This window comes from Hyaena hyaena, unplaced genomic scaffold (genome assembly GCF_003009895.1).
Source record: "Hyaena hyaena isolate Hyena2069 unplaced genomic scaffold, ASM300989v1 scaffold_31, whole genome shotgun sequence".
Classification (NCBI taxonomy): Eukaryota; Metazoa; Chordata; class Mammalia; order Carnivora; family Hyaenidae; genus Hyaena; species Hyaena hyaena.
In genome coordinates this window covers 2,622,325-2,646,888 of record NW_024080664.1, presented here as the reverse complement: position 1 = coordinate 2,646,888, position 24,564 = coordinate 2,622,325, and the positions used below count along the sequence as shown (strand labels likewise).

General features: G+C 59.7%; 2 protein-coding genes across 5 annotated transcripts in view; both read right to left on the bottom strand.

The window, feature by feature from the left end:
• Window positions 1–3,195: 3,195 nt before the first annotated feature.
• On the bottom strand, window positions 3,196–5,273 carry HES6 (hes family bHLH transcription factor 6). Of its 3 annotated transcripts, none has more exons than XM_039228608.1 (4): window positions 5,196–5,273; window positions 4,582–4,668; window positions 4,388–4,469; window positions 3,196–4,184 (listed from the first exon to the last, which is right to left on the bottom strand). In XM_039228608.1, the coding sequence occupies exons 1-4, from the start codon at window positions 5,223–5,225 to the stop codon at window positions 3,760–3,762; spliced, it is 624 nt and encodes a 207-aa protein (XP_039084539.1). In that variant the 5' UTR covers window positions 5,226–5,273; the 3' UTR covers window positions 3,196–3,759. The 3 variants fall into 3 exon arrangements, with proteins under 3 accessions (XP_039084539.1, XP_039084538.1, XP_039084541.1); XM_039228607.1 differs by lacking the exon at window positions 5,196–5,273 and adding an exon at window positions 4,743–4,823; XM_039228610.1 differs by lacking the exon at window positions 5,196–5,273 and adding an exon at window positions 4,743–4,823 and having other exon boundaries at window positions 3,775–4,184; window positions 4,428–4,469.
• Window positions 5,274–9,231: 3,958 nt separating this feature from the next.
• PER2 (period circadian regulator 2) overlaps window positions 9,232–24,564 on the bottom strand; it is a 37,656-nt gene continuing 22,323 nt past the window's right edge. For both annotated transcript variants that reach the window (XM_039228621.1, XM_039228622.1), the window contains exons 10-23: window positions 24,339–24,445; window positions 23,668–23,821; window positions 23,321–23,429; window positions 22,478–22,603; window positions 21,995–22,079; window positions 20,930–21,089; window positions 20,717–20,841; window positions 19,899–20,063; window positions 18,359–18,598; window positions 15,697–16,526; window positions 14,480–14,630; window positions 13,542–13,734; window positions 11,995–12,145; window positions 9,232–11,367 (exon numbers count right to left, since the gene is read on the bottom strand). In XM_039228621.1, coding sequence (XP_039084552.1) covers window positions 11,218–11,367; window positions 11,995–12,145; window positions 13,542–13,734; window positions 14,480–14,630; window positions 15,697–16,526; window positions 18,359–18,598; window positions 19,899–20,063; window positions 20,717–20,841; window positions 20,930–21,089; window positions 21,995–22,079; window positions 22,478–22,603; window positions 23,321–23,429; window positions 23,668–23,821; window positions 24,339–24,445 — 2,746 coding nt within the window. In that variant the 3' untranslated portion in view covers window positions 9,232–11,217. The remainder of the gene's footprint in view (window positions 11,368–11,994; window positions 12,146–13,541; window positions 13,735–14,479; window positions 14,631–15,696; window positions 16,527–18,358; window positions 18,599–19,898; window positions 20,064–20,716; window positions 20,842–20,929; window positions 21,090–21,994; window positions 22,080–22,477; window positions 22,604–23,320; window positions 23,430–23,667; window positions 23,822–24,338; window positions 24,446–24,564) is intronic.

Genomic DNA, 24,564 nt, shown 5'->3' with positions numbered 1-24,564 from the left:
CCGGCTGCGCTCTGGCCGCCGTGGGTGGAGCCCGTCGGACGTCCGAGTGCAGGTGTTGGGTAGATCTGAGGCTGAAGAGCGGACGAGGATAGAGATGGGCTTCGGATCGGGGTGGACCAGGTGGGGTTGCAGGGCAGGGTGACAGGGAAGGGCCCGGTCCGGACCGCACAGGTCCGCATTCGGAGGTCAGTCCGCAAAGGAGACTGAGGACTGCCAGGGACAACCCCGAGGGACGGAGTGTGCGTGTTTCTGAGGCGGAGGGAGTGTCCCGAGGGGGGAGGTGATAGCCCTTGAGGACGCTGCACTGGAAGGTCAAGTGCGCTGAAACTTGAGACAGGCCCGCTGCGCTCACGGGGGATCTTGGCCGGGGGGCAGCTTCCCTGGAGGCGAGGGGAGCGCTGGCCAGACTGGAGGGGAGCGAAGGGGAGTGAGGTGCGGAAGTGGAGACCGCTAGTGAAAACGGTGCTTTTAAGGAACGTCGCTTTAGAGCAGAAAAAGGAGGCCGAGCCTGACGGGATGGCAGGCCCGGGGAGACGGGATCTCCTTTCTCCAGACGGAGAGATTACAGCTTTGTAGGATGATGCAGAGGGAGGAGAGATGGGTGACGCAGCAGGGTTCCTGAGAGGTCGGAGGGGAGCGAATCCACGGCTGTGTGGAAGGCTGGCACCACGCCGTGCCATGATGGAAGGTACTACCTGGGCAGAATAATGGTTCCCTAAATATGTCCACGTCGTCATTGCCATGTCCATGTGTCGCCTTCCATGGCAAAAGAGGTGTTGCAAATCTGATGAAGGACTGAAGACCCTGAGCCAGGGAGGGTGTCCTGGATTACGCACGTGGGCCCAGAGAGCATCACGAGGTGGCTCAAAAGTAGAAGGAAGAGGGAGCCACGAAGGTCGGAAGATGTGACCGTGAAGGAAGAGCCCCACAGGTGCACTGTTAGTGGCCTGGAAGCTGGAGGAAAGGGGCTGCCAGCCGAAGAATGTGGGCGGCCTCTGAAGCAGGAAAAGGAACCGGATTCACCCTGAGCCTCCAGAGGGGATGTAGCTGCTCTGAAATCACTGGCCCCTCCTTCGGCCCAGTGAAGCCCGTGTCGGACTTCTAACTTACAGAAATGCGACATAATCAATCAATGTTTGAAGCCACCAAGTGTGTGGCGATTCGTGGCAGCCACAGAAGACCACTACAGTGGGCCAGGGGCTTGATGTGGGAGGGAAGCAAATCTCAGCCAAGAACAGGGCCAGGGAGGGAGCCTGGGGGGTTTCAGGGAAAGGAGGGGGCATGAGATAGTTGTCTGGCCGAGTGGGAAACTTGGAAATAGAGCTTCCCGAGGAAAGCGGGCAGGACGCTGGTGGTCCGGGCTGCACCGCCCGCGAAGGGGCGGGGACAGCTCTCGCCCCACGGAGGCCGCCCGTGGTCACTGCTCTAGGGACCACTTACCTGTCTGAGAAGAAGCTGTTCCTTTTTCTTTCTTTATTTTAAAGTTTTGTTTTGTTTTTCTGAGGCATACAGAGAAGCTGCCCCGTACGTAGGTGGGAGGGCCAGAGCCCTGGGTTAGTGGCTTCAGGCCTGAGGAGGGCCCTGGCTCCAGCGACACCTTTCCGCCCAGGTCAGCCTGCTGCACCTTGCATCCTGAGTCCTGGGGGCCCTTTGGCCCTCTTCCAGGGTGTCTGGGAGAATGTGACAAGTGTGCACGTGAGAGGAAGGAGTTAACGCTTCAAAGCAGTCCCTGGCAGATCCCCTCTCCCCCAGTGGCATCAGAGCTTATCACAGGGGCCTGTGTGCTGCTGGAAGCCACATGCCACAGAGGCCTTGCAGGGGGACCTGCTCTCCGTCTCTGTCCCTGTGGACACATCCTACATCGGTCTGTCTGGGCAGCTAAAATAAGTCCAGGAATATCGTTCCCATGCCTTGAGCCCTCTCCTGTGGGCCTGCCTTCCCATCCCACTGGCTGATCCCCAGTCGCTAAAAATAAGGTGCATCTGGTTATACAGACTAGTGGCTGAGATCTGAGATTGAACCACAGGGGAGCCAATGTGAACCCCCCCCACCCCGGTGGCCAGGCCTGCTGGGGGGCCTCTGTAAAAGGACTGTTGGGAAAGATGTTCTCGAAGCAAAGGTGCACAACCAGAGAGGAGACCCAGGTGACAACCCTGAGTTGTCACACTTCAGGCCTGGTCTGGGCACTGGCAACCCAAGCTGCTTTGGGGTCCTGAGCAGGAGGTGACCGAGTTGGGCTACCTGTAGAGTGACCGGGTGTCAGCTGACCATGTGCTTTCTGCAGGCCCTGCCCCAGCCCAGGAGGGCACTGTCCCTGTTCCCCATCACTCTCCTTTCTTTTTATTTTTTTATTTTTATTTATTTCTAGGAGAGAGAGAGAGAGAGACAGCGTGAGCAGGGGAGGGTCAGAGAGAGAGGGAGTCACAGACTGAAACAGGCTCCAGGCTCTGAGCTGGCAGTCAGCACAGAGCCCGACGCGGGGCTCAAACTCACGAACCGCGAGATCATGACCTAAGCGAAAGTTGGACGCTTAACCGTCTAAGCCACCCAGGCGCCCCCATCACTCTCCTTTCAAGGCTTCTGACCTCGTGGGCCCAGTCTGATCTTCAGTCCAAGCTGCCTAGAGCCACAGTGCTTTGACTTCAAGCCATGAACCGAGAGGGTCTCCATGTCCCCGACCTCCCTGGCTCTGGGGGAAGGAAGCTCCCTATTCGGTCAGGAAGAGAGACAACCTAACAGGTAGACTGATGTCTGCATCATGGATCCTAAAACAGATCTTTGAAAGAAACTTCCAAACCACATGGCTAGGAAGTAGGAATTTATTTTATTCCTAGAAGCTTGTATACCAGACAATGGTCCTGGGACAGGCTCTCTCCCTGGTGCTGTTACTCTGGAGACAAGCCCCATGCCGGTGGTGTCCATCTCCAGGCTGCACACAGTCCCTGGGGGGGTGGAAGCACCATCCGTTGTGAGACGTGCCACCCGGGGGGGGGGGCAATCTCCACCACCATTCTACTCCTCGCTTGGCTGGCAAAGGGTGGGAGGTTTTAGAAAAGTTCACCAACGTTAGATACAAGAAAAATGCCCTTCCTTAGTTTTTACACATTAGACATCAGTCAGTCATACTTCTGAAGGGTAACTAACTCTCCAAAATCCTTTATTTGACAAAACTGGAACATGTGTTGGTAACCCTAATACACACCCCCCCAGTGTGCTAAATGCAAGACTTTCAGGGAGGCTCGGCTTCTGTCTGGCAGGTGACAGGCAGTGCTGCCCAGTGCACCTGCCTCCCCTGTGTCCTGGAGGGAGTGGCGAGTTCAAGCTTCTGCTCAGGCCAGGGCCACCAGGGTCCGAGGTCTCCCTCTGTCCCCAGCACTAGTGCCCAGCACCCAGAAGGGTTTCAGCACCCCTGCCCCCGGATGCACACTGTACCTGGGAAGGCTGGGCGGCCTGCAGTCCTGGAGAACCCTGATGGCTCTGTTAGGAGTCTTCCTCCCGCCCGCAGCTCCCGCCGGCCACCCGACCCAGGCCTGGGGGTGGGGGTCCCACAAAAGATACGCGCTTAAGAAATAGGGCCAGGGGCCCGAATGGGCTGGGCTTCCTGGACTGCCCTGCCACACAGTCACTGGAGGAAGACGTCAGGCAGATCTGGGAGACATTCAGGCCCCTGCCGGCACCACGTCTGTCCCCAGGGAGGAGGGAACAGAGCAAGGGAAGGCCACACCCACCCTTGCAAACCTCCGGCTGGGCTGGCGTTAGTCACCAAGGCCTCCAGACGCTCTGGGCTATGCGAGCAGCGGTCAGGCCGCCCAGGGCTGCTGGCACCAAGTCTGGCCCTTCAGCAGGCGCTCGGGTCAGTTCAGCCTCGGGGGCCTCCTCCAGGTCGGAGCACAGGTCGTCCCCGGGGCCCGGGGGACTGGGCAGAGGGGACCCCTGGACCCCTCCCGTGGGCCAGCCGCTTCGCCCAGGGGCTCCCGGAGACCCGGCCAGGGCGTCCCCCAGCAGATCCCGGAAGCTGCTCCCCTCGCGCAGAGGCATGGACTCGAGCAGGTGGTTGAGGAGTTCCGCGGCGACGGTGGCGTCGATGGCCTGGCACGTGGACACAAACGTGTGCACCTCGTGCATGCACTGGATGTAGCCGGCCGCGAAGCGCTCGCTCGCTTCCGCCTGCAGCTGCTTGCGCTCTGCACCCGGGAGTCGGGAATCGGAGAGAGAGAGAGGCGCCCTGTCCGGTAAGCAGCGACTGCGGTGGCCAGGACCCCCCTCCCCCTCCGCCAGCCCGCGGGGACAGGGGTTACCCAGGAGACCCGGAGGGAGCCCGGGGTAAGACCCCAGGCCGAGGAGGGGGCGGATGGGCGACCGCGCCCCGCGCCCCGCCGCCACTCACCGCGCGCCCGGCCGCGCAGCGTGCCCTGCACGCGCCGCACCGTCAGCTCCAGCACCTCTGCGTTCTCCAGCTTGGCCTGCACCTGCGCGGGCGGGAGCGCCGGGGGCGTGGGGTGGCGGGCGCGAGGGCCGGCAGGGCCGCGCCCCCGCTCCGGCCCCGCAGCCCCGGGGCGCCCGCCCGCCCGCCAGGCTCACCTCGGCGCCCGCCAGCAGCAGCCGCAGCTCCTGAAGGCTCTCGTTGATCCGCGCGCGCCGCTTCTTCTCCACCAGGGGCTTCCGGGCCTGCGGGAAGCGGGCAACTGAGCCCAGGTCCCGGGCCCCCCGCCCGCCTGCCCGCCTGCGGCCCCGGCCGGCACCTTGCGGTCCCCCCGAGCCTCCCAGGCGTCCTCGCTCTCTCGGCCCGCTCGGTCCCGGCCGGGCGCCAGGGGCGGAGCCATGACCCGCGCCGCCCAGAGCGCGGCCGGCGACACGAGCGCCCGCGCCCCTCGCAGCGCGCCCGCCGCAGCCCCGGCTCCCCCGATCCTCCGCCGGCCTGGGCCCCGCCCCCTTTTATAGCCCCTTATTTGCATCTCAATGCACGGATTGGCCGCGCGGGCCCCGAGCCTCCGGCTTCTGGGCGCGGCGCGGCCAATGAGAGCTGCGCGCTTTGTCCGGCCCAGCCGCCGGGGCCGACAGGCAGCTGGTGGGGCGTGGCCGGCAGGCGGGGCCCCCAGCCGGGCCTCCGCGCCACGCCGCGGCTTGGGCGCCCGACGGGGCGGTGACCCCGGGCGCTGTGGCCGGGGGTGCGTTTGTTTTGTTTTGCTCCCTACCTGAGCAGGGCCCCCAAGTCTGCTGTGCATGAGAGCAGGCGCTCGTTCATGCGTTCACGCTTGTCTTAGATCGTGCAAGGCGCCTCCGGAGAGGAGCGTCAGCGTGCTGGACTGTAAAGGGCAGAGCCACGGTCAAGGCCGCGGTTTCTGGACCTGGAAAGGTCGACGGGTCCGGGTTGGGAAAGCTGCGGAACCCCGGGGAGATGGGGGCCTCTGGGGTAGCGGGGGTGGGAGGGGCCCCGGGGCTCCCTTGAGTTTCTTGCGCAAGTGTGGGTCCCGTCTCGACCCTTGACACAGCCCTCCGCCAGCATGGGGGTCCTAGTGGGGCGGGCCCGCCGGCACCGCCCCTCCTCAGGGCGCTCCTTCTTTGGTCACCCTTCCCCCCCTTCTTCTGGTACCACGCCCCTTCTTTTCTAATCATCATCGCTGTCCCCCTGAGCTCCCCCCTGCCCCCCTAATCCCCTTTGTTCCCCTGCCCCCCCCCCCCCGATCTCGCTGTCCCCCTCCACACTCGCCTGGCCCTGGTTCCCCTTCGCTGCCACTCTTCCCAGTCCTCCCCGCTCCCCGCCCGTCCCTCTCTGGTCCCCACTCTTGTTCCTGAGCCCCGACCTCCCTCCCTGTGGCCGTCTCCCTCGTCCCCCGCCACCCCTCCCCCTCGGCTCCCTTTTCTCCCAGCCCTCCCCTCGCCCAGGCTCGCGTAAGTCGCCGTCTGGTTCCCGTAACTTGATGCCCATGACAGTTGGCAGCTGCAGCCGCTTCGGTGGAGAAAAGCGGGGGCTGAGCCAAGAGCGACAGGTGTTGGCCGCGCCTTTGTCTAGACCCGCTTTGTCCGGCGGCGGGGGGCGGGTGAACCCGTGTCCGCCAGACGACCGCCACCCCCACCGCGGGCCGCCCATCTGCCAGACTGGCCTCTCTGCGGCGCGGGCCGGGGGTGGGGGTGGGGGGAGTGTGGGGGTGAATGGGCGGTGGGGCCGCGCCCTTGGGCAGCACCTGGGGATCCCGGCCTGTTCCCTGCTCCACTGGCCTAGGTAAACGTCACAGCACAGTGAAGTGGGAATGGCAAGATGGGTTCTGGCCACCCCACCAGGCCTTGGCACCCACCGAGCCTTCCACCGGGAACACTTCACTCTTTCCTAGGTCTATTTCAGGTCTCCGCTTCCCTCTTCCTCTTCCGGTGGGAGTGCACCTGCCCACAGTGGCACCGCCCCTTTACCCAGTCCTGCACCACTCACCAGGGACTGGGGCTGCGGGAGTCTGGTCTGCACCCCTCCAAGCTCTAAGCGTCCCTTGTCAAGGGCACCTAGGACCTTCCATCTACCTCCAGCGCAGAGCTGGGCCTCCGCGGAAGCCTGGGTGGACAGGCAAAGTGAGGGGACGCCCCAAGCCTGGCTGGAAAGCAGCAGGGGAAGGAAACATGCAGGCACTGCCCCATGGTGGTGAGTGGGTGGTAGGACTGAACCACAGCCCCCCACGCGGCCCCCTGAAGCTGCACCTTGCAGCCCTCCCGGTGACTGGTTCGCTTTGGGCTCCCCACCGGAAGGGCCTTCATAGGCAGGCAAGTTTGGTAAGAGGTTTGAAGTTTCCCAAAGTCACCTCACTGACCTCTACAAGTACCTGAGAGTTTCTTCTGTTGATTTTCACCCGTCCACACTCAGCCTCCTGTTTGCTTCTCTTCCGGAGTCTTCCAAGACCTCTCCAGCCCAGCACTGTTCACCCAGGTAGAAACGTACTCCTTTATTTCCAGTTGTTCTGTCTCCCTCACGTGCCAGAAAGCTCAGCTCTCTTCCTTCCCCCTCATCTGGCTGCTCAGAAACCCAGCGGCCCTTCTCCCCCCTATTCCCAGGGGTGGGCTGATAGGGGAGGGGATTCAGTGTGGACCCCAAGACCACACATAGCTTGCCTGTGACTCTACTGTTCTTCAGTACTTAGACATCACTCCAGGGAAGGATACCCCCAAGTAACTACAACTTTGGTTTTATCCCTACTTTGAGAATCTGAGATGTGAACAAATAAACTCAGTACTATTCCTTGTAGTCTGATGCATATGCTTCCCCTTATCCATGATATTGTTTGAACAAGACCAAACAGGTATTTTAGAATGCTCTCCATGAAAGGCAGTCCATGTTGGAACAGGATGGTCAGCGGTCTGGGGGAGGCCTCTGGGAAAAGATCGATAGAACACTTGACTGGATGGGTTATGGGTTGGGGGAGGAAGGCATGATAAAGGTGGATAGTGCAAGCAAAAAATGAGAGGCAACTAGGAATTCCAGGAAAAATAAAAAGCTCCTCCCAAAGAGAAATGTAATCTCAGCATACTGATTGACCTAGAAGTTAGCAATTCTTCCACAGCCACAACAATACAACACTGTTCATGGGGTTTCAACATTTAGGATCAATCTATACGGAAGGCTTATTATGGTTACAGGACATGATATAAGGTGACTTTGTAAAAACTAAAAGATAGGTGACTATTGTCAGAAGGGAGAAGGCTGAAGGGAGGGCTAGGGTCCTCAAAAGGCTTGTCTTACATAGGAAGGTGGGGTTTGAGGAACACTGTCTAGAGTCGAAGGAAGGAAAATTAGGTGGTGGGAGATGCCTCAGGGTACACTGAGGTAGAAGGACAGAGCAGGGTATAGGAGTCAACAAAATCCTTGGCTGGACCAGAAGTTGCCCAATGCCCCATCTTTGAAGTTAGCCTCGATTTCCCTCAGTTGGCTGGCTGGCTTGGCCTTGTCCTCCCAGACGCCTGGCTGCTCCATCTCTGGGCCACCAAGCCCTCTCTCCCGCCTTTGCACAGCCTCCTCTACTGGACCCATTTCCTGCCATTTGTCCCTTGGCCTGATCCTACCTTCAAAGGTTGCTTGAGCACAGACTTCCTGAGCATTTGGGCCCTTTGATCCCCCCAGATCCAGGGACAGAGGCCAGCAGAGGCTGGGCAGGCTGTGGCGGCCACAGGGGGACCAGTTAGCGGCAGGGGGGGCAGGCCATAAATCCTCAGGGAACAAAGGCAGCGGCCAGCCTATGGACATTCAGGCCCCTTGTGGGCAATCAGCCCAGAAAGCTTGGAGAAGCTCCTTTTGGTCTAGAAATAAAGCGGGGGTGGGGGGTGGTTTGGGATTATATGGTAAATAAAAATGCAATTAAGAGTCCCCAAAGGCACTCAGTTTGGTGAAACAGCCATCTCTGGCCATTTAAGGCCAGTTTGCAGAGGCCTCTGTGCTTACTAGGGGGGCTTTGTCTTTGTTCCCTCACCCCCAAGCCATCCCCCGCCCCCCATTACCACCGGGCCAGGAGGCAGGGAGTCAAGCCTCCCCCTCCTGCTCAGAGAGCTTCTGGGAAGCTGGGCACTGGGTCCAGGATCCATTCATGTCTCTGCTCCGTTCCTCATGGTCCTGGTGTGAAAGGTGGGAGGAAGTGGGGACCAGGACCCCGCTGCTCTGCCCGGACCCACAAGGCTTCATCACCGTGGAAAGAAGGAAGGGGCCTGGAGAGTGAGGGGACTGTGTGGCGCTGCCCCTGTCATCTCCGATGGAGACACGACGCCCTTCTGGCGGGCGTCCTGCAGACCTCTGCCCTTGGCCCCGTGGCCAGCGCACAGCCATCTGTCCTAGAAGCGACAGACAACCTGGGGGACAGCACAAGGGGAACACAGGAGGTGCCTGGGGTCACCTCGGAGTGGAGAAGAGTTGGGTGCTGAGCCAAGCAGCCTCCCCCCTGCATCTGCAAGTGAAAAGCCCATGGGAGTGCTGGATTATAAGGTTAGATTTACATTTTCTGAAGTTCACGTCCTAAGACTTCACCGGGCAGCTATGGCGGCACGTGGTGAGGGTGCGTGTAAGAGAGACGCATGCGTGCACACAACCAGGAAAGGACCAGCGGAAGAGACGAGGGAGGCCTCTGTGACAGAAGTGTCCCGAACACGGCACTTCTAGAGTTCTCTGTTGAAACACGTCTTTTGGAAATCTTTGATGCCTATTGTGTTTGCTCTGTGCTACATTCAAAATACACCCAAGTAACAATAAAAAATATACTCGCTTTATTTGCCAATTTTCTAAAAAGCAAAACAGTCATAAAAAGACACAAGCAGTAAACATACATATTGCACTGGGCAAAGAAAGTTTGGTTTGTGCATGGACAAACCACTTGTCCGGCGAGGCTTACCAAGTCATGAGACAGACACTGAGAGCTTTTTTACATGTCTGTTGAGGAACAGATTAAAAAGAAGGCTCAGTTTAAAATCAAGAGAGTTTTTACAACCCGTGTGTAAGCACGCACACTAAAGGAAACACATCTCGCGCGGCATCGTGTAAACAATTTCACAAAATGCTCCTATTGTCAACTTTCTGGAAGGTGTGGAGGCTACGCCGTTCATGGCCAATGAGCGCAGATCATACAATAACATAATGCCGGTGGTAGACAGCAGTGGGCAGTGGAGAGCGTCTGGACAGCTGTATGTTTACATAACACACATGTCACCTTGACCAGCATCTAATCCCTTAATGATCAGACTTCAGAAGCAGGAGACGGGTTTGGTAGCTTCTATTTTCCACCCCTACGCACAGGCTACTACCTCATTCTGGGCATCATGAGAAGGTGATGTTACTTTATAAGTTAAAAAAAACAACAACCCACAGTATTCTTGCATTTGAGTTTATGGAAAACGGGATGAATATCCAAACGTAAGACTGAGAACCAAGCAGATTACAAGAAGGCTTATACTCCAGTAGCCCCGTCTCTATCAGACAACAAGGGAAAGCCTGCTTTCTTTTCTGTTTCTACAAACTCAGTCCAATTTTAAGTTCATTGTTTAACCTGTGGTAAGTTTCCATTCATTCCAGGGACCAATATAACTTTTCCCCAAATAATCTTGGGGATACATGATGCAACATGAGGTTCGGTGAGAAGATGGCCTCACTCTTCCCCAGGTGCCCCGCTGACCTGGAAGTGCTGGTGACACTGGGGAACATCACTGCAGAGACCGTAACTGCCCCGAGTGAGGTCAGGCTCATGGAAAGAATGAGGGCCAGCATCCCAGTCAGGGGCGCCGTGGGAGAGGTGAGCTCATGGCAACCTGGAAAACGCAGGCGTGGTCACCGGCTCACGATGTCAGAGGCTACTGTGTGCCAGGCCTCCTGTCTGGGAGGCTCCCATCAAAGGACCAACACTAACAGTTCCCTGCGTGGCCACCCAAGCTTGGTCTGCAAAGCGAAGTCATCACAGATGTAATCAACCACATACTCTACCGACCTATTGGTCATGGTCTGAGAAGGATATACTAGAACGATGTAGACACAGGAGACTCTGGGTGTGTGCTAGGCTGGTGGAGGGGGCGTGCAAACCGCCGGGCCTCTTCGGTTCCAGCGAGCATTTCCTCTCCGTTTGCCCCAAACACAAGCTCCACCAGACTGAAATGTTTGCTGCTGTAGGACCTGACGTTGAAGCTGCTGCCGTGCTAGGGCGGCTTCACAGCACTTAACACAAAACACTTTGCAAGAGAATCAGGAGAGGCTGTGATCTCCAGCTGGCATGTTTTAAAAACATCTAGTTTGACTAAATGATACTTTAGATAAATAGCCCCCAGAGGCCAGAATGTGATCTGACCAGAACACCCACCAGGGAAGCTCCCCGCTGTCTGCCGCAGCCCACGAGAGGCCTGGCGACACCCACGGGGGCGTCGAGAAGCCTCCTCGAGTCCAGGGACTTCCGGGAGCCTGGACTCGCGCAAAGAGGGGATTCAGGCTTTCTCGGGTTAAACAATACTGAAAATCTGTCCGCCTGCCCCCCAAACTCTGTATTTATGTTTTAAATATAAAAATTCATTTCCTCCCAGACCCTTCCCACCCTCCACAGTCTTAAATCACCCCTTCAGGAAACTATGTGGGTTTTTTCCCTAAAAGAAAAAAAGCCACATAAGGGTATGTGTCCAGTTCATGACAAGCAGAGGTGAAACCCCCTCTCTTCCGAGCACCACCTACCACGCAGATCACGGGCCGTGGGGGCCGGGGGCAGGGCCAGCACAGAGTTAGGTCTGCTCTTCACTTCTGTGAGTCAAGGGGGCTCCGCTGCCCTCCTCTTTGGTGTCCATGGCTTCGCTGAGACCCAGAGTAGGCACATCCTCCTCATGTGGCACACAGATGTTGTCCGGTCCCGTGTCCTCACAGTAAACACATCCCTTGAAAGGAAAAATGTCAACTCAGTAACAAAAATGACATTCTCGTTCCCACAAAGTAGTTCACCCGGAAGAGGTGCAGGTGCTTGGCCAGGAGGCTGCTAGAGGAGGGATGGGAGGATGGGGAGCCTCGGGGGCTGCCGGGACCCTGCCTGCTCTTGAGGGAGGCCACAGCTGCCCCCCAACCCCGGGGCCCAGTGCCCCCTCCCCCAAGGCCGGAGGGGAGTCTGCCCTTGTCTGGGCAGTGAGGCAAAGCAGTGGGAGCGCTGTTCCTACCGCTGCTTAACGGCCCACGGACACGGCGAGGGCTTACGGCGGGAGCGGCTCTCCCTGTTTCCTGGTTGTTGGGGTTTTTTAATTGAAAACAGAATTAAAAGAAAAAAACATTCAAATTGCAGCATTCGACCTCGAGACTGAGCACTCAGAAGACCTTTCCGGGAGCACTGTGGCAGAGCCCTTATGAGAAAGTTCCTCGGACTCTGACGGTATCGCGGTATCTTCCGTGTTCGTTAACAAACCCTTTTAAATTCTAGGAGGTTTCGGCTTGCAGAACAGTGGCAAAGACAGTACGGAGTGGCCCCCTCGCAGTGCCTTGTAATGCGACATCAGAAACTAAGCGGCGCGACTTACGGTGACATCCACGGCGGCGGGCAGGTGGCCTTCCCGCAGCCATGGGTGCGCCTCCTGCAGCTCCCGCGTCTGGCTGTCCGTGAACCTGGGCTGCGACTTAAGCAGCGGCTGCAGCTTCTCCCTATCTTCCTTTAAGACTGCTTCCAAATTCCTTCAGAGAACATTCAGAGACAGGCACGTTCAGACTGTCTTCATGACAGATTGTTGTGTGTTTTTTTAAATGCTCATTTTCTATTAGCTCTTTCCATAGTAGTATAATTTTGGGTGATTTTGTTTAATGCAAATTTCCTTTTTGTTTAAAATAAATTACCGTATTTAAGGTAACCTAATCTCCCAGGTAAATAATCCATAGTTAAAAAAATTTTTTTTAAATGTGTATTTATGTTTGAGAGAGAGAGAGAGAGAGACAGAGCGTGAGCATGGGAGGGGCAGAGAGAGAGGGAGGCACAGAATCCAAAGCTGCTCCAGGTTATGAGCTGTCAGCACAGAGCCCGATGTGGGGCTCGAACCCACGAACTGTGAGATCATGACCTGAGCCAGAGTCAGACGCTTAAGTGACTGAGCCACCCAGGCGCCCCAAAAATCCATGGTTTTTCTACTAAAATGATACTGTGAGTAAAAATTTTGGCATTATTATTATTATTATCATTTTAGAGAAAAAAAGAGAGAGCACAAGTAGAGAAAAGGGGCAGAGGGCGGGAGAGAGAACATGAAGCAGGTCCCATGCCAGGTCCACATGGGGCTCCAAAACGTGAACCGTGAGATCATGACCTGGGCCAGAATCAAGAGTCAGACGCATAACTGACTGAGCCCCCCCGGTGCCCTGGTTTTATTTTAAATTAGACACGGGAGCAGGATACCTGCAGACGCCTGGTGCTGCCCAGGCTGGCCAACTGGAGGCTCTCGCTGTAAAGGCGGTTGGCGGAATAACTCCCTTGCCTCCTGCAAATCCTGATGCTGCCCACTGCCCCGGAGATGGAGCCCCATAAGCCCTCACGGAGGCTTGCCTGCTCTGAGCCTCAGCGTTAACCCTTTCCCCAGCTTCCCCCATCCTGGGGGCTCCACGGGGACAGTGACTGTAACAGCTCACTAGGACGACCTGACACAGAGTCACTGTGGAGGCACAGCCCCAGTCACTACAGATCAGCCGGTGGCTGAGGGCTGCTCACCTACCTCGACCCTTGGCTCTGCATCCCTATGACAAATACACCCCATACAAATACAAATCTGCCCCACAGGGTTACTAGGCAATAGCAGAAGGGAACCAGACATCGGCACCAATGCTTCCTAAGCACTGAGCACGATGCCCTGGAGGGTGGCCAGGAGCCGATCCTCCCACAGCCCATGGCAGGTCACTCCATAGGGCTCTGGGGCACGCTGTCCACACAGACGGCAGGCGGCGGGATCATGGAGCCATCAGGTGCCACCCTACTTCTCTGTCTGCTGCGCTCAACTGCATCTGAGATGAGGCTGCTTCAGAGGGGAGTTTCCCCCAACCGGGTGGGGGTGGGGGTCCCACATCCCTGGGGAGAAGGTCGAGTGGTTACCGGGAAGGCATCTGGTACGTCATCATGATGCTGTCATCCGTGTTGGCCATCAGCAGCCAGACGGGGTCTTGGAGGACGTACTTGATGAAGTGCTCGCTTTCTTCCACGTCCGGCTTCACTGTGGCTTTGTGATTATTCTCTGAAGAGTCGACGCTCCCGAAATATTTGCTGGTATGACTCGTGTCACTACTGCCTTTAAAAACACAAAACGTGTAAAGTTGAAACTTTTAATGCAATGTCGAACCTTGTGTGATGTGCGTATACAGAGCAACGGCAAATTTAGGGAGCTGAAGAGTTTTACTTGGCAGGGAGCGCCCAGGGTGGGGGGTTTTCCCTCCCACTTCTACTCCTAGCACGGTGGTGGGGGGTCCTCTCCCTCCTGGGCCGGCGAGAAGTCCAGAGGGGCTGGGTCATGGAAAGCGAGGTCTTCTTTCCAAGGGCTCACTGCTCCTCAAGGCTCGCTGGCTTGGGGGTCGCTCTCCTGTGAGCCTCCGTGGGGAGCGGGCCGGGCAGGGTAGGGGAACTCCGGGGAGGGGCGTTGCGGAGTGTGGGCTCTGCCCTCTAGAGAGTTCCACTCACTCGGGGCTCCTCCTAGCCGCTCCAGCAGCAGCCCACACCCTGGCTCCACAGAGGGGCTCGGCCGCAGGGTGAACACGGCCAGCCCTCCCGCAGGCCCCGGAGCCCCGGGGGCCAGCGCGGGTGAGGCCTGCGGGGACAGCTGTGTCAGGCCCGCAGGCGCCGAGCTGGGGCAGGGGAAGGGGCCGGGCCCGCCGTGTGAACCGCCGTGGGCTCCGGGGGCCGCTCGGAGCCGGACGGCGGGACCCGGTCCGCACGGGCTGCTGCGGCCTGAGGGGTGGGAAAAGCCGAGGCGGCCCTCAGGTACGTGAGGTGACCCTCGTCCAGGACACCCTGAACGGGGGCCGCTGAGGCGCGAGTACCTGCTCCGCTCCCAGCCGTGTCGCAGCCCAGCGAGTCGGAGGCCCCGCTCCCGGACAGGGCCGAGCACAGGTCCCCGTGCAGCAGCAGGTCGAGCAGGCCGCTGGACGCGGACAGGGCGTCGGGGCTCGGCGCGTCTGCGGGCGGCTCGCGCTTCGGGAACCGGAGAAGACAGACGGTCAGCGCGGCCGGGGCGGCCGGGGCCCCAGGTCCCCCAGGTCGCTGGCCCTCCCTTCTCCCGCCAGTGAAGGGGCCCAGGGAGCACGTCCGCGGCTACCGGGGCGACAGCAGCAGGCCCCCGGCGGTCCATGAAGGCCGCCTAGTCAGCCTCAACGTGGGGGCGTCACACCAGACCGCAGTTCCAGGACCCCTGAGGGGGGGCCGGGAACTGGCTCCGCAGCACCCGGCGGCTCCTCCCCGTGGGCGGGGCTCTGGCCTGGGGGCGGGGCCTTGGGACTGGGGGAGGGGCGTGGCCTCACAGCTCCGGACCCGCCCATCCTCAGAACCAGCACTGGGTGCAGGGCCCCCACCCCCCCCCCCGGAAACCGTGACGGGGGGTCCTGGGGGGGCCGCACTGGGGACTTGGTGTTTGCAAGGCCGTGCGCCCCCTGCTGGGAACACAGGCGGGGCCCGTGCCTCTCCTCCTCGGGGCGCCCGTGCACCGCACCCCCAAGCTCCTGCAGAACGCAGAGCTGGTGGCTGGAAACACAACTGCCATCTCATTACCCGAGTGAGAACAGCACCCCTGCGTCCCTTAGGGCTTGGGAGGGGGGAGCGGGCCGCCTGGTTTCAGAGCCCCTCCTCCCCCCCCCCCCCCCCCGGGGTGCCTCTGTGCCAGCTTCCCTGCCCCCGGACGAGACTTAGTTCTGGCATTTAAGCTGACGGCACTTTATCCCCCAACGTTCACGGAGAACCTCGAGGCGGCCGTAGCCAGTCACCAAGCCACGTGCGGCTATCTGGACCCTGCAGGTGCCATCAGACAATCAATCCATTTTCCTTTGTTCGGCTCCCTAAGCAATGCAGGGCCCCCACTGCTCTAGCTGACAGGGCTGTTTAACTGGGAGACCTCAATTTCCAGCACGCGTAATCATGTCAAAACTGAAAACTTGGGTAGAAGCCGCAGTGTGTAACCGCCCACGTCGGGGAGCACGCAGGTTTGCCCTGCCCCTGCCATGCCGGTGGCGCCTGCCCTACAGAAGGGGCATCAGGGGATCCTTACAATTGGCAAGGCCTTCGGCTGCCGGTCCCGGGACGCGCCAGGTTTGCAGTCTGGCCCTGCCCCCGCGGGGCCTGAGGACGCTGCCATTGCTGTGGCCACGGCGCTGCCCTCAGGGGCCTCCTCCAGCTGCAGGAGGTTGAGCTGCAGAGGTGAGCTGCCCCGGGACTGGAAGAGTGGAGGGGAGGCTCTGCCCGCGGGCCCAGAGGCGGACGGCAGGGAGGCCGGGGTGGCTGTGCCAGATGCCGGTGGCCCGTGCTCTGCCTGAGGACACGAGCATGGCTGTTTGTGGGGGGAGGTCCGACCAGGGAGCTCAGGTTGCGCGGCAGGGATCATCGCGGGCAGAAGGTCAGGCTGGCCTGGGAAGAAGGCCTGGGGCAGGCTGGGGGTCACCGCGGGGAAGGAATAGTTGGGGAACACCAGCGCCATGACCGGGGCCAAGGGGACAGTGAACGGCGGGTGCTGGATGGCAAACTCGTGCTGGGTGTCCATGGGCACGGTGGGCACCGTGAAGCCAGCATGAGGAGCCATGGGCGCAGCCGCCACTGGCCCCGGCGTGGGCACGATTCCTGGGGCTGGAAACACAGGCAGGGAGTAAGCTGGCACAGAGGCAGGGAAGGGCGTCGAGGGGCAGCTGGACTGGGACGTGTCCGACGGTGACCAGGCTGTGGCGTTCAGGCCCATCAGCGGGGGCCGGTGGGGCGCCGGTCCCCCAGACCCGGTGCTCTCGGAGGAATCTCGAGGCTTGGCCCGTTTGGACTTCAGTTTTCTGTTCTTCCCGGTTTTTTTCCAAGATGAGTCTATTCCAGAGGTATTTCTTAGTCCAGGGGTGGCTAAAATAATGGAAAAACCAAAAACCACCAGAGTTAAGATGTAAACATTTATGTGACTCAGTTTTTGGAGATTTGTAGAAGTTTAGAAATGCGAGGGCACCTCCTAGGTCAGCAGTCCGGGGCTTCCCAGTGTCAGCCTGGGATCCATGGGGCCTCCGCAGAGGTGTCCCGGGGCCCTGGGTGAAGGATGAAAACTCAGGGCAAAATTCTTGTGAAACTAGCCAACCAATTTTAAGGACTGCCCTTCACTGCAAGACCACGTGGCTTGCTGTCTTCTGCTATTAAATTGTCCTTTGGTGTACACAATCCTAGTGATGAAAAGTAGTATTTAGAAGGTTTTATTTGGGCCAAAAAAAAAAAGTAAAAAGGCTGATCAATCTATGCTGTTTCCTGACATGGTCTGTGAAACTGAAGGGTAGATCCACTGATGTCATCGGGCCTTATTTTTGAATTTTGCGAGTTGTATCACAACTGTTCCTTAAAACAAGAGATTCCTGCTCCACCTGTTGAATGAAGCGTGGACTGCATGTGAGCGGAGGTGTGTGGGGTGACCAGAGCTGCAGAGATGATGCCTTTAGAAGGCGGGAGGGCTACACCAGTAACGGGAGGAGCCTGGGCATGGCCCCACCCCTCTCCTGGCCCCGGGCCAGCGCTAGCAGGACTTTGGGTTGGGGTGTCACGCCATGCCTGGGATGGGTCCCAGGAACCTCGGTGTCTCATGTCACCAAGGGGAACTTGGGGCTTTTGCCACAGGTATGCGGGGACATCTGTTCCGGGGTGTGGTCCACACCTTTGCTCCACACTAGAGACAAACCGGCCAGTCCGAGGCAAAGCGGTAAGAGGGTAGAGGTTTTGTGATTCAGCCTCTGTCTGGTGTTCTTCCTATAGGAGATCTGTCCCCTGGTGGCACTAGTGGCCGAAGCACTGGGCTCTGGGGATAACACATCAGGGTCTAGACAAGGCTGCTGTGGACAGCTGTATAGTCCGTGCACTGTAAAAACTGCTGGGCCAAGGGGGCGAGAGGAACTCTGCACTAAGCCAGGCCCTCAGGGTGGGTCTGCCCACGGTGGGAGATGTTCTTCTAATTTCCAGAGATTCCCTATGGCCTGGCAGTCACCCTGAGTCTGGGGAAGAAGGAGAAAAGTTAAAGAGTAGAAGAGACGTGATCCTTGAAAGCACCAGCCCCTTTTACTTCTTACACATTCACCGGTGTGTGTCTGCGTAGAGGCTCAGTGGGAGCTGGGTGCTTGTGGTGCGTGCGTGTCCTGGACCCACTAGGGGGCCCAGGGAAGAGGTGGCACCTCTGATCAGTCTAGCCCCGTCTACCCTACTTCACCCCATGCCCTTGAGCCAGCCGCTGGCGCTCAGCCTAAAAGGCAGCTTTCTGCACTCCCGAGGGGCTGCCTTCAAGCCTGAGGCCAGACCAGCCAGAAGGACACGTCTCTTGGGGACAAGGGATGTTGGCTGGGGCCCCACCCTGCCCAGGAGTCTGACACCAAATGCCTGTCACTACTGTGGGCAGGTAGGGTCCCCTGCCCCTCACAGTCACCCAGGGAGAAACATCTGACGTGGCGTCGCTGCAATGGCCCCATCCTGTGTTCCACAGGGGCCAGCCAGGGGCTGTCACTGCTCTTGATGCCACTGTTCCCTTGGGGACCCGAGATGACACCTGCTTCTACTGCAAGAGACTGCATCACCGCTAAGTTCCAACACGTATCTTACAAACGCAGGTGTTCTGAGGACTTTCACACTCTGAAAGCAGCGCTGGGCCTCACTCCACCGAGAATATAAAGCTTTTAAAAATCCACCTTAGGTCAGGCGTCGCCACTTACTTCTTTCGCTCCACTGCCCCTTGGACTTTTCTTGTAAGTAATGGTGGCAGCGAGACTGGAAGATGTGGAGCTTCCGCAGCTCTTTGAACTTGAGCAGGAAGTTCTGCTCCTCCTTCTGGGTGTGAGCGGCCAGCACCTCCTTGGTGAGGCCCAGCGTCCGGAGGGGCTCCTTCTCGGCGCCCAGGCCGCAGGGCCGGCCGTCCAGGGACTCGGGGCCACTCGCGGCGTCTTCCACCAGCTCTGGAACACAAGACGGGACGTCTGTGGGCAAGGGCCCTGGGGCTGAAACAACGGCCGGCCCGCACGACACCTCTGAGGCAGAGAAGCCCTCGTGAGGCCACAGCACAGGGCTGAGATCCCCGACGGGCTCGCTCGGCGCCCCGGGAAGGCTGACGACGACGACAGACGCTGACAGAAGCCTCGCTGCCTGAGGCGGCTCCGGGAGCAGGTCTTCTCAGCAAAGTGAAGTGGGGGGGGGGGGTCTCGGGGCTCAGCTCAGCGCTGGAGACGCTCCTAGTCCTTAGCTCTGAGAGCACCGCGGCCAGAGCTAGCGCACAGCCCCTGGCCCGGTTCCGGCATGAGAGCCGTCACAGGGCAAGGGCAGGGGGCCCCACGGACCGTCCAGAAAGAGGGGTTTGGACGTTGACTCTCTCCCCTGTACTGTGTCCTCACTGTCTCTCTCTTCCCAGAAAAGAACAAATTTGGGTTTCGTTTCACTCACGGGTGTTGTGAAGAACAAGTGGAGTCAGTGCCATCCCACCTGTACTGGCTCCTGTCCTCAAGCGGGGAGGGGGGGGACCTGGGGATCCCTACTCAGTCTCCCGCGCCCTCCCCCCACCCCAGGCCCAGGCTCAGCACCACCTTGGCCCCTTCCCTGCTCACGCCTGAGCAGACACCTGCCACCAGGTGGTGCCAGAGAGTGACGGGGACGGTGCGGTGGGCCCCCAACCTCGTTCCCACGCTCCGGGATTTCCTGGGCCCCCGTACTGGGCAGTGCTAGGCTTCTTCTGCACTTGGATAAACTTACAGAAAATTTTAGAAGAGTAGTCAAAAATTCTAATTTTTAGGGGCACCTGAGGGCTCAGTCAGTTAAGCGTCTGGCTCTTGATATCAGTTCAGGTCATGATCCCAGGGTCTTAAGATTGAGCCCGTGCTGGGGGTTCAGCCTCACTGAGCGTGAAGCCTGCTTGGGGTTCTCTCTCTGTCTCTCTCTCTGCCCCTCCCTGGCTCACCTCTTTCTCAGAATAAACATTTTTTTTTTTTTTTCTAGGAAAGAGAGAGAGACAGCGTGAAGAGGGGAGGGTCAGAGAGAGAGGGAGTCACAGACTGAAACAGGCTCCAGGCTCTGAGCTGGCAGTCAGCACAGAGCCCGACGCGGGGCTCAAACCCACGAACCGCGAGATCATGACCTAAGCGAAAGTCGGATGCTTAACCGACTAAGCCACCCAGGCGCCCCTGAATAAACATTTTTTTAAAACTTCTAATTTTTACTGTTAAAGTCGGATCGCCCTTGACATTGTCAGAGAACCGACATGCATACCTAGCTCCGGCTGTGGCTTCTTGTCACCCACGTGGACGATGGTGCTGCTGTAGCTGCACTGGCTGGTGAGGGACACCACGCTCTCCGCCTTGCCAGGCAGGGTCAGCGAGGTCAAGTGTGCACTGACCTCTGCGTGGCTGTTCACCTTGGAGGGCGATGCCGTCTCTTTATAAGACACAACGGACAGAAACACAAAAACACAATGAAAGTAAGTGGTTCGGATAAGAAACACCACGTCTACGTGGCTCACCAACACCCACAAGGCCACTGGTCTGAGTCAGGGGTCTCTGCCCGGACCCCTTCTGCGGGGCCTGTGGAAAGAGGCAGCCAGAGGCCCGGCCCCTGCTGAGCTCTCTCCCTCGTGGCGTGACGGCCCAGCTCGTGCTCTGTCAGCAGCGGACACGGTTTCTGGTCCTCGTCATGGCCACCAGCAACACTCACAAGGGCTGAGGGGCCTGGGATTTGAGCTGACTTGTGGGGGCACCAAGATTCAGAGGCCAGGGCTCCGCACGGACACCATGTTGCCCAAGAATGACCGTGTGCAGTGCCCCCAGGCCTCCAGATCCAGCAGCCCTCACAGGACTCTCGTCTCGAAGTCCCCAAGTCACCTTCACGTCTGCCTTATAAGAAGGTTGTCAACTTTGGAGCTACTTTGGTCACTGAAAAAATAGCCTCCACCCACAGGCTGCGTCCTGGAGGCCCTCAGACTTGCTATGGGAGGGAAGGGAGCTCAGGCCTTCCGGGACACCTGAAGCCACAGCGGAGGACCCAAGTTATCACTGCTACCCCGCCCCCTCCGGCTCAAACGGACAAGACACCTGCGCAATGTGGCCCCGGGCCGGCCACTGCCTTCCGCTTATCACTGGTCTTCTGCATCGCCACGTTGGCCGGGAACTCACACTTCCTCTTGAGGGTGGCAGCCTCACTGCATCCCTCCAGATACCTGCGAGGGGGGCCGGGAAGGGCTTTGTGTGACACGGGAGCTCCCAGAGCATGCGAGCCGCAGAGGGGAGGGCCGGAAGTGCCTGCACCTGATGACGCCGTCCAGGCAGCTGATCTGCTGGTAGGAGCCGGCGGGCGGGCTCTTGCCGCCTGGCTCTTCGGGAAAGCCACCCGCGGGCAGGCTGGTGCCTGAACTGTCCTTTTCCATGGGGACAGCTTTCATCTGAGCACAGGAAGTACTCTGCATCTCTGAAAGAGGGACCAGATAGTTTAGTGAATAGCCGTTTCCCCCAAACAGTATCCTCAATGTTCATAAAGGGTCTTAATTCTATTAACAATAAGGCTCAGGGCTCAGAACAGGAGTCACAGACACAGAAATGCAGTGACAGCTCTGCAGGAGGTGAGGGTCACGGCCACCCATAGAGGGACCCTGGAGGGAGCTGTCATCCGGGCCAAGGCCTGCTTCTCTCTGGGGCTTGGTGGCCCTTGGCCCGGGCAGTCCCCAGGGCCGGGGACTCAGCAGTGGGAAAGGCTGGTTCTTATTTAAACTCCTAAAGCTGCCAGGGCCAATTAGATTGCAGGTGCTTTTCAGGTACTCAGTGTCTCCTGTCTCTGGGAAGCGGTCACAAGTCACAATGGTCCCCAGCGCGACTCACTGTGGACGCTTCTTGCCCTCACCACACGCACCAAATGCTATCCCCGAGGGGCTCTCCAGGGCAGAGCCGTGCCCTGCCCACTGGTGTGTCCCCAACACCCAGCACAGACTGTAGCACGCAGCCCGTCCGCTGGGGGCCAAGTGCACCCCTACACGTCCTGAAGGCCAAAAATCCTGGTGAAGAACAGGTGTGGGACAGCCCACTGGAGGCTTCCTGGAGGAGGTGAGCCCTAAGGGCAAGGGAAGAGCAAGAACCCACGAGCGGGGGAGGCTGCGGTGCATGCGTGTGCGCATGTGCGTCTCACAGAGGAACAGCTGAGCCCAGGCAGGAGGGCACAGAGTCACAGCCCGTGCGGCGGCGAGGGGACGCGCCTGACAGGTGCCTGTGCCGCTGGCGCCCCAAGGGAGGGCGGCCTTGGAGCACAGCTGGCCTCGTCCCCCCAGGCAGCACGTGCGCGCGTGCAGAGGTTTATCGAAGGCGTGGAGGGCAGCGGTCTACCTGCAGCACGTGTTTCCTCTGGTTCTCCAGGCTCCCCAGGGTAAGGACTCTTGTTCCTGACGCCGGGAGCATTTTTACAGATTTCCTTGAGGAAAAACAAAACGCGTCACCCCCTCGAGGAGACCCTCTAGCATTTCAGCCTGTCCCCCACGGGGAGGACAGAGAAGAGGTGGAAACTTCTAGCAACGCAGAAGCGAGTCCTGAACGAGAAACGGGAGCGAGGCTGAGAATGCAAATAAAGGGATGCGGCAGGTCACGGTTTTGTTACGTCTTCACTGCCACTTGCCTCGCCCGCTTTAAGTGATTTCCACCCAGACTTCAGCCATGTCTCTTGGCTGCCCCCCCGACAACCCCCCCCCCTTTAGAGGCCAGAGAGTGAGTCCCAAGTCCCAAGTGAGCAGGCTCAGGGGACTGGGCACAGACGCGATGGCTGCCGCAGGCGGTCTCCCCGGGGAGGGAGGGGCGCGCCGCCCAGGGACTCACCGTCCTCCTCCGGCGCGAGTCCTCGTGGCCGTTGCTGTCGCTGGAGGACGTCTGGCTCATGAGGGGCTCATGGGACCCGTTGCTGCCCAGGCTCCCGTAGCCGCTGGAGCCACTGTGGGGGACGGGCTGGGGAGACAGCCGGCGAGGCCTCGGATGCGGCTGGGGGGCGTGGCGGGCACTGCGGCTCCGAGGCCCCCTGGCCCCCCAGCATGCCCATCTCATAGAGAGGCTGTGACCTGCCCACGGCACGGGGCGAGGACAAGGCGGGGGCTGGGCCGGAACCCTGGGGCAGTGCAGAGTGCGTCCCCTACCCCAGTCACACACACTCCCTAAGAGAGGAGTCATCCCACCCTCTCCCTCAGCCCCCGGGCGCGGGCCAGGCTGTTTCTATCCAGGGATTTTAGGAACAAGAAGGGTGCCCTGTGGCTTCGCTGTGGTCTAAGGAGACGGAGAGGCAGGAAGCTGGCTGGCTGGGGGGCCTGAAACACTCAGTCCCCAGGAACACAGAGGAGGCATTCTCCGGTCCCCCAGGGCCCAGCAGGTGACCGCTCTCACCCAGTGCACCGTGGGGGACCACGTGTGGGCTGGTGTCAGGGCCTGGGGGTGGGCTCGGGGGCTGGGTGCATCCTTCCGGGGCTTGCCCACGGCTGCTGTTCAGACACAGCCGCCCCAGATGTGCGTGGCCGCCCCCAACAGTGCAAGCCGCAGCTGTGCCCTACTGTCTGGGGCTCAGACCATCGGAAGAGGGAGGAGCCTGAGAGGGAGGGACGGCCACCCCGGGTCTCCGGGCAGCCCTGGGCCACTTACACAGGGGGACAGGCGGCGCGCAGACGATGCACCCACCTGTAGCAGCAGCCGGTGGATCTGCTCCGTGAGCTCCTGCACCCCGGGGTGCAGGCCCTTCTCCTCTATGCACGACGGAGCCGAGAACACGTCCTCGTTCAGAGGGCCCCTGTGCAGGTGGGTGTGTCTGAGTTGGGCCCCACCCCTGCCAGGCTTACCTCCCCCCTGCAGGCCCCTGGGCTGCCACGTGCCCTCCGCTCGCGGCGCTGCCTGTATGAGGTCCCTCCCCGCTGGGGGCACAGGCACATGGCAGGTGACCTGGGTCCCAGTCACCTCGCCCCGCGGCACGCAGCCTGCTCGGGGGGAGGCAGGGTTCCTGAGCTGCGCGGCGCCCTGAAAGCACTCACACCCTGACTCTGTGTCTCCCAATGATGAAGGAGATCTTTCTGCTCCAGGGGTTGATGAAGCTGGACCAGCTGGTGTCCAGAGTCACGTACTCGCCGTTCCGGGCACGGAACCGGATGGGAGAAGAGTCGAAGGGCTGTCCGCCCGACTGCATGACTGTGGGGGGAGGGCGTGGGCGTGAGACCCGAGGCTGGTGCTCTCGGGAAGGGGGTGAGAGGCTCTCCACTCCGGAATCACCTCGAAACGAGATGCCCACCTCCCCAGCACTATGGCTCTCGATGCCCCGCTCTGCTTTGAATGGCGACAGCGGGCTGTCTCCAGAAGCGCCACCATGCATTCCGGCACACACTTCTCCAGCCTTGACGGGTCTCTGGGGGCACGCTCCGTGCCACCTGTGTCTGCGAGCCCTGGGCTTGGTGGGGACACCTGTCATCCACTCCCCCGGCCTGGTCAGCACCTGTGTCACCATAGCTGAACCTGCACCCCCCCCCCACCTGCCGGGGAGCCAACAGTAACGGCAGGATGTTCACGATCCCGGCCGCGGGCTCACGACAACGCGTGTTCCTGACCAACAGGGCTCAGGCTCGGGCCTCCGTCACATGCACTGCGAGCCTGTCTGACCCGTTTAAGCTGGGGGCTGATCGCAGGATTTACTGTGGAAAGGGGGACCTACTCTTTCTGTGGATGGTGAGCATCAAAGGCCTGTCACTGGGGTGAAGCTGCACGAGCATGGGGGTCTCGATCAGGTCCTGAGGTAGGTAGCCCAGGAGGGGGACTGCCCTGCAAAGCAAGCACACACACGGGGTCCCTGTGCAGCCTGTGCTGGACGCGGTCCAGAGCACAGCCTCCAAGCGGGGCGGTGGGTCGTCTCCAAGAACCATCTTCCTTGGGAGGGAGAG

Coding starts and splice junctions, on each gene's coding strand:
- HES6 (XM_039228607.1), bottom strand. CDS start 4,823: ATGGCTCCGCCCCTGGCGCCCGGCCGGGACCGAGCGGGCCGAGAGAGC. Junction 4,669..4,742: donor AGGCTCGGGGGGACCGCAAG/GTGCCGGCCGGG, acceptor CGCTTCCCGCAG/GCCCGGAAGCCCCTGGTGGA. Junction 4,185..4,387: donor GCTGCGCGGCCGGGCGCGCG/GTGAGTGGCGGC, acceptor TCCCGGGTGCAG/AGCGCAAGCAGCTGCAGGCG.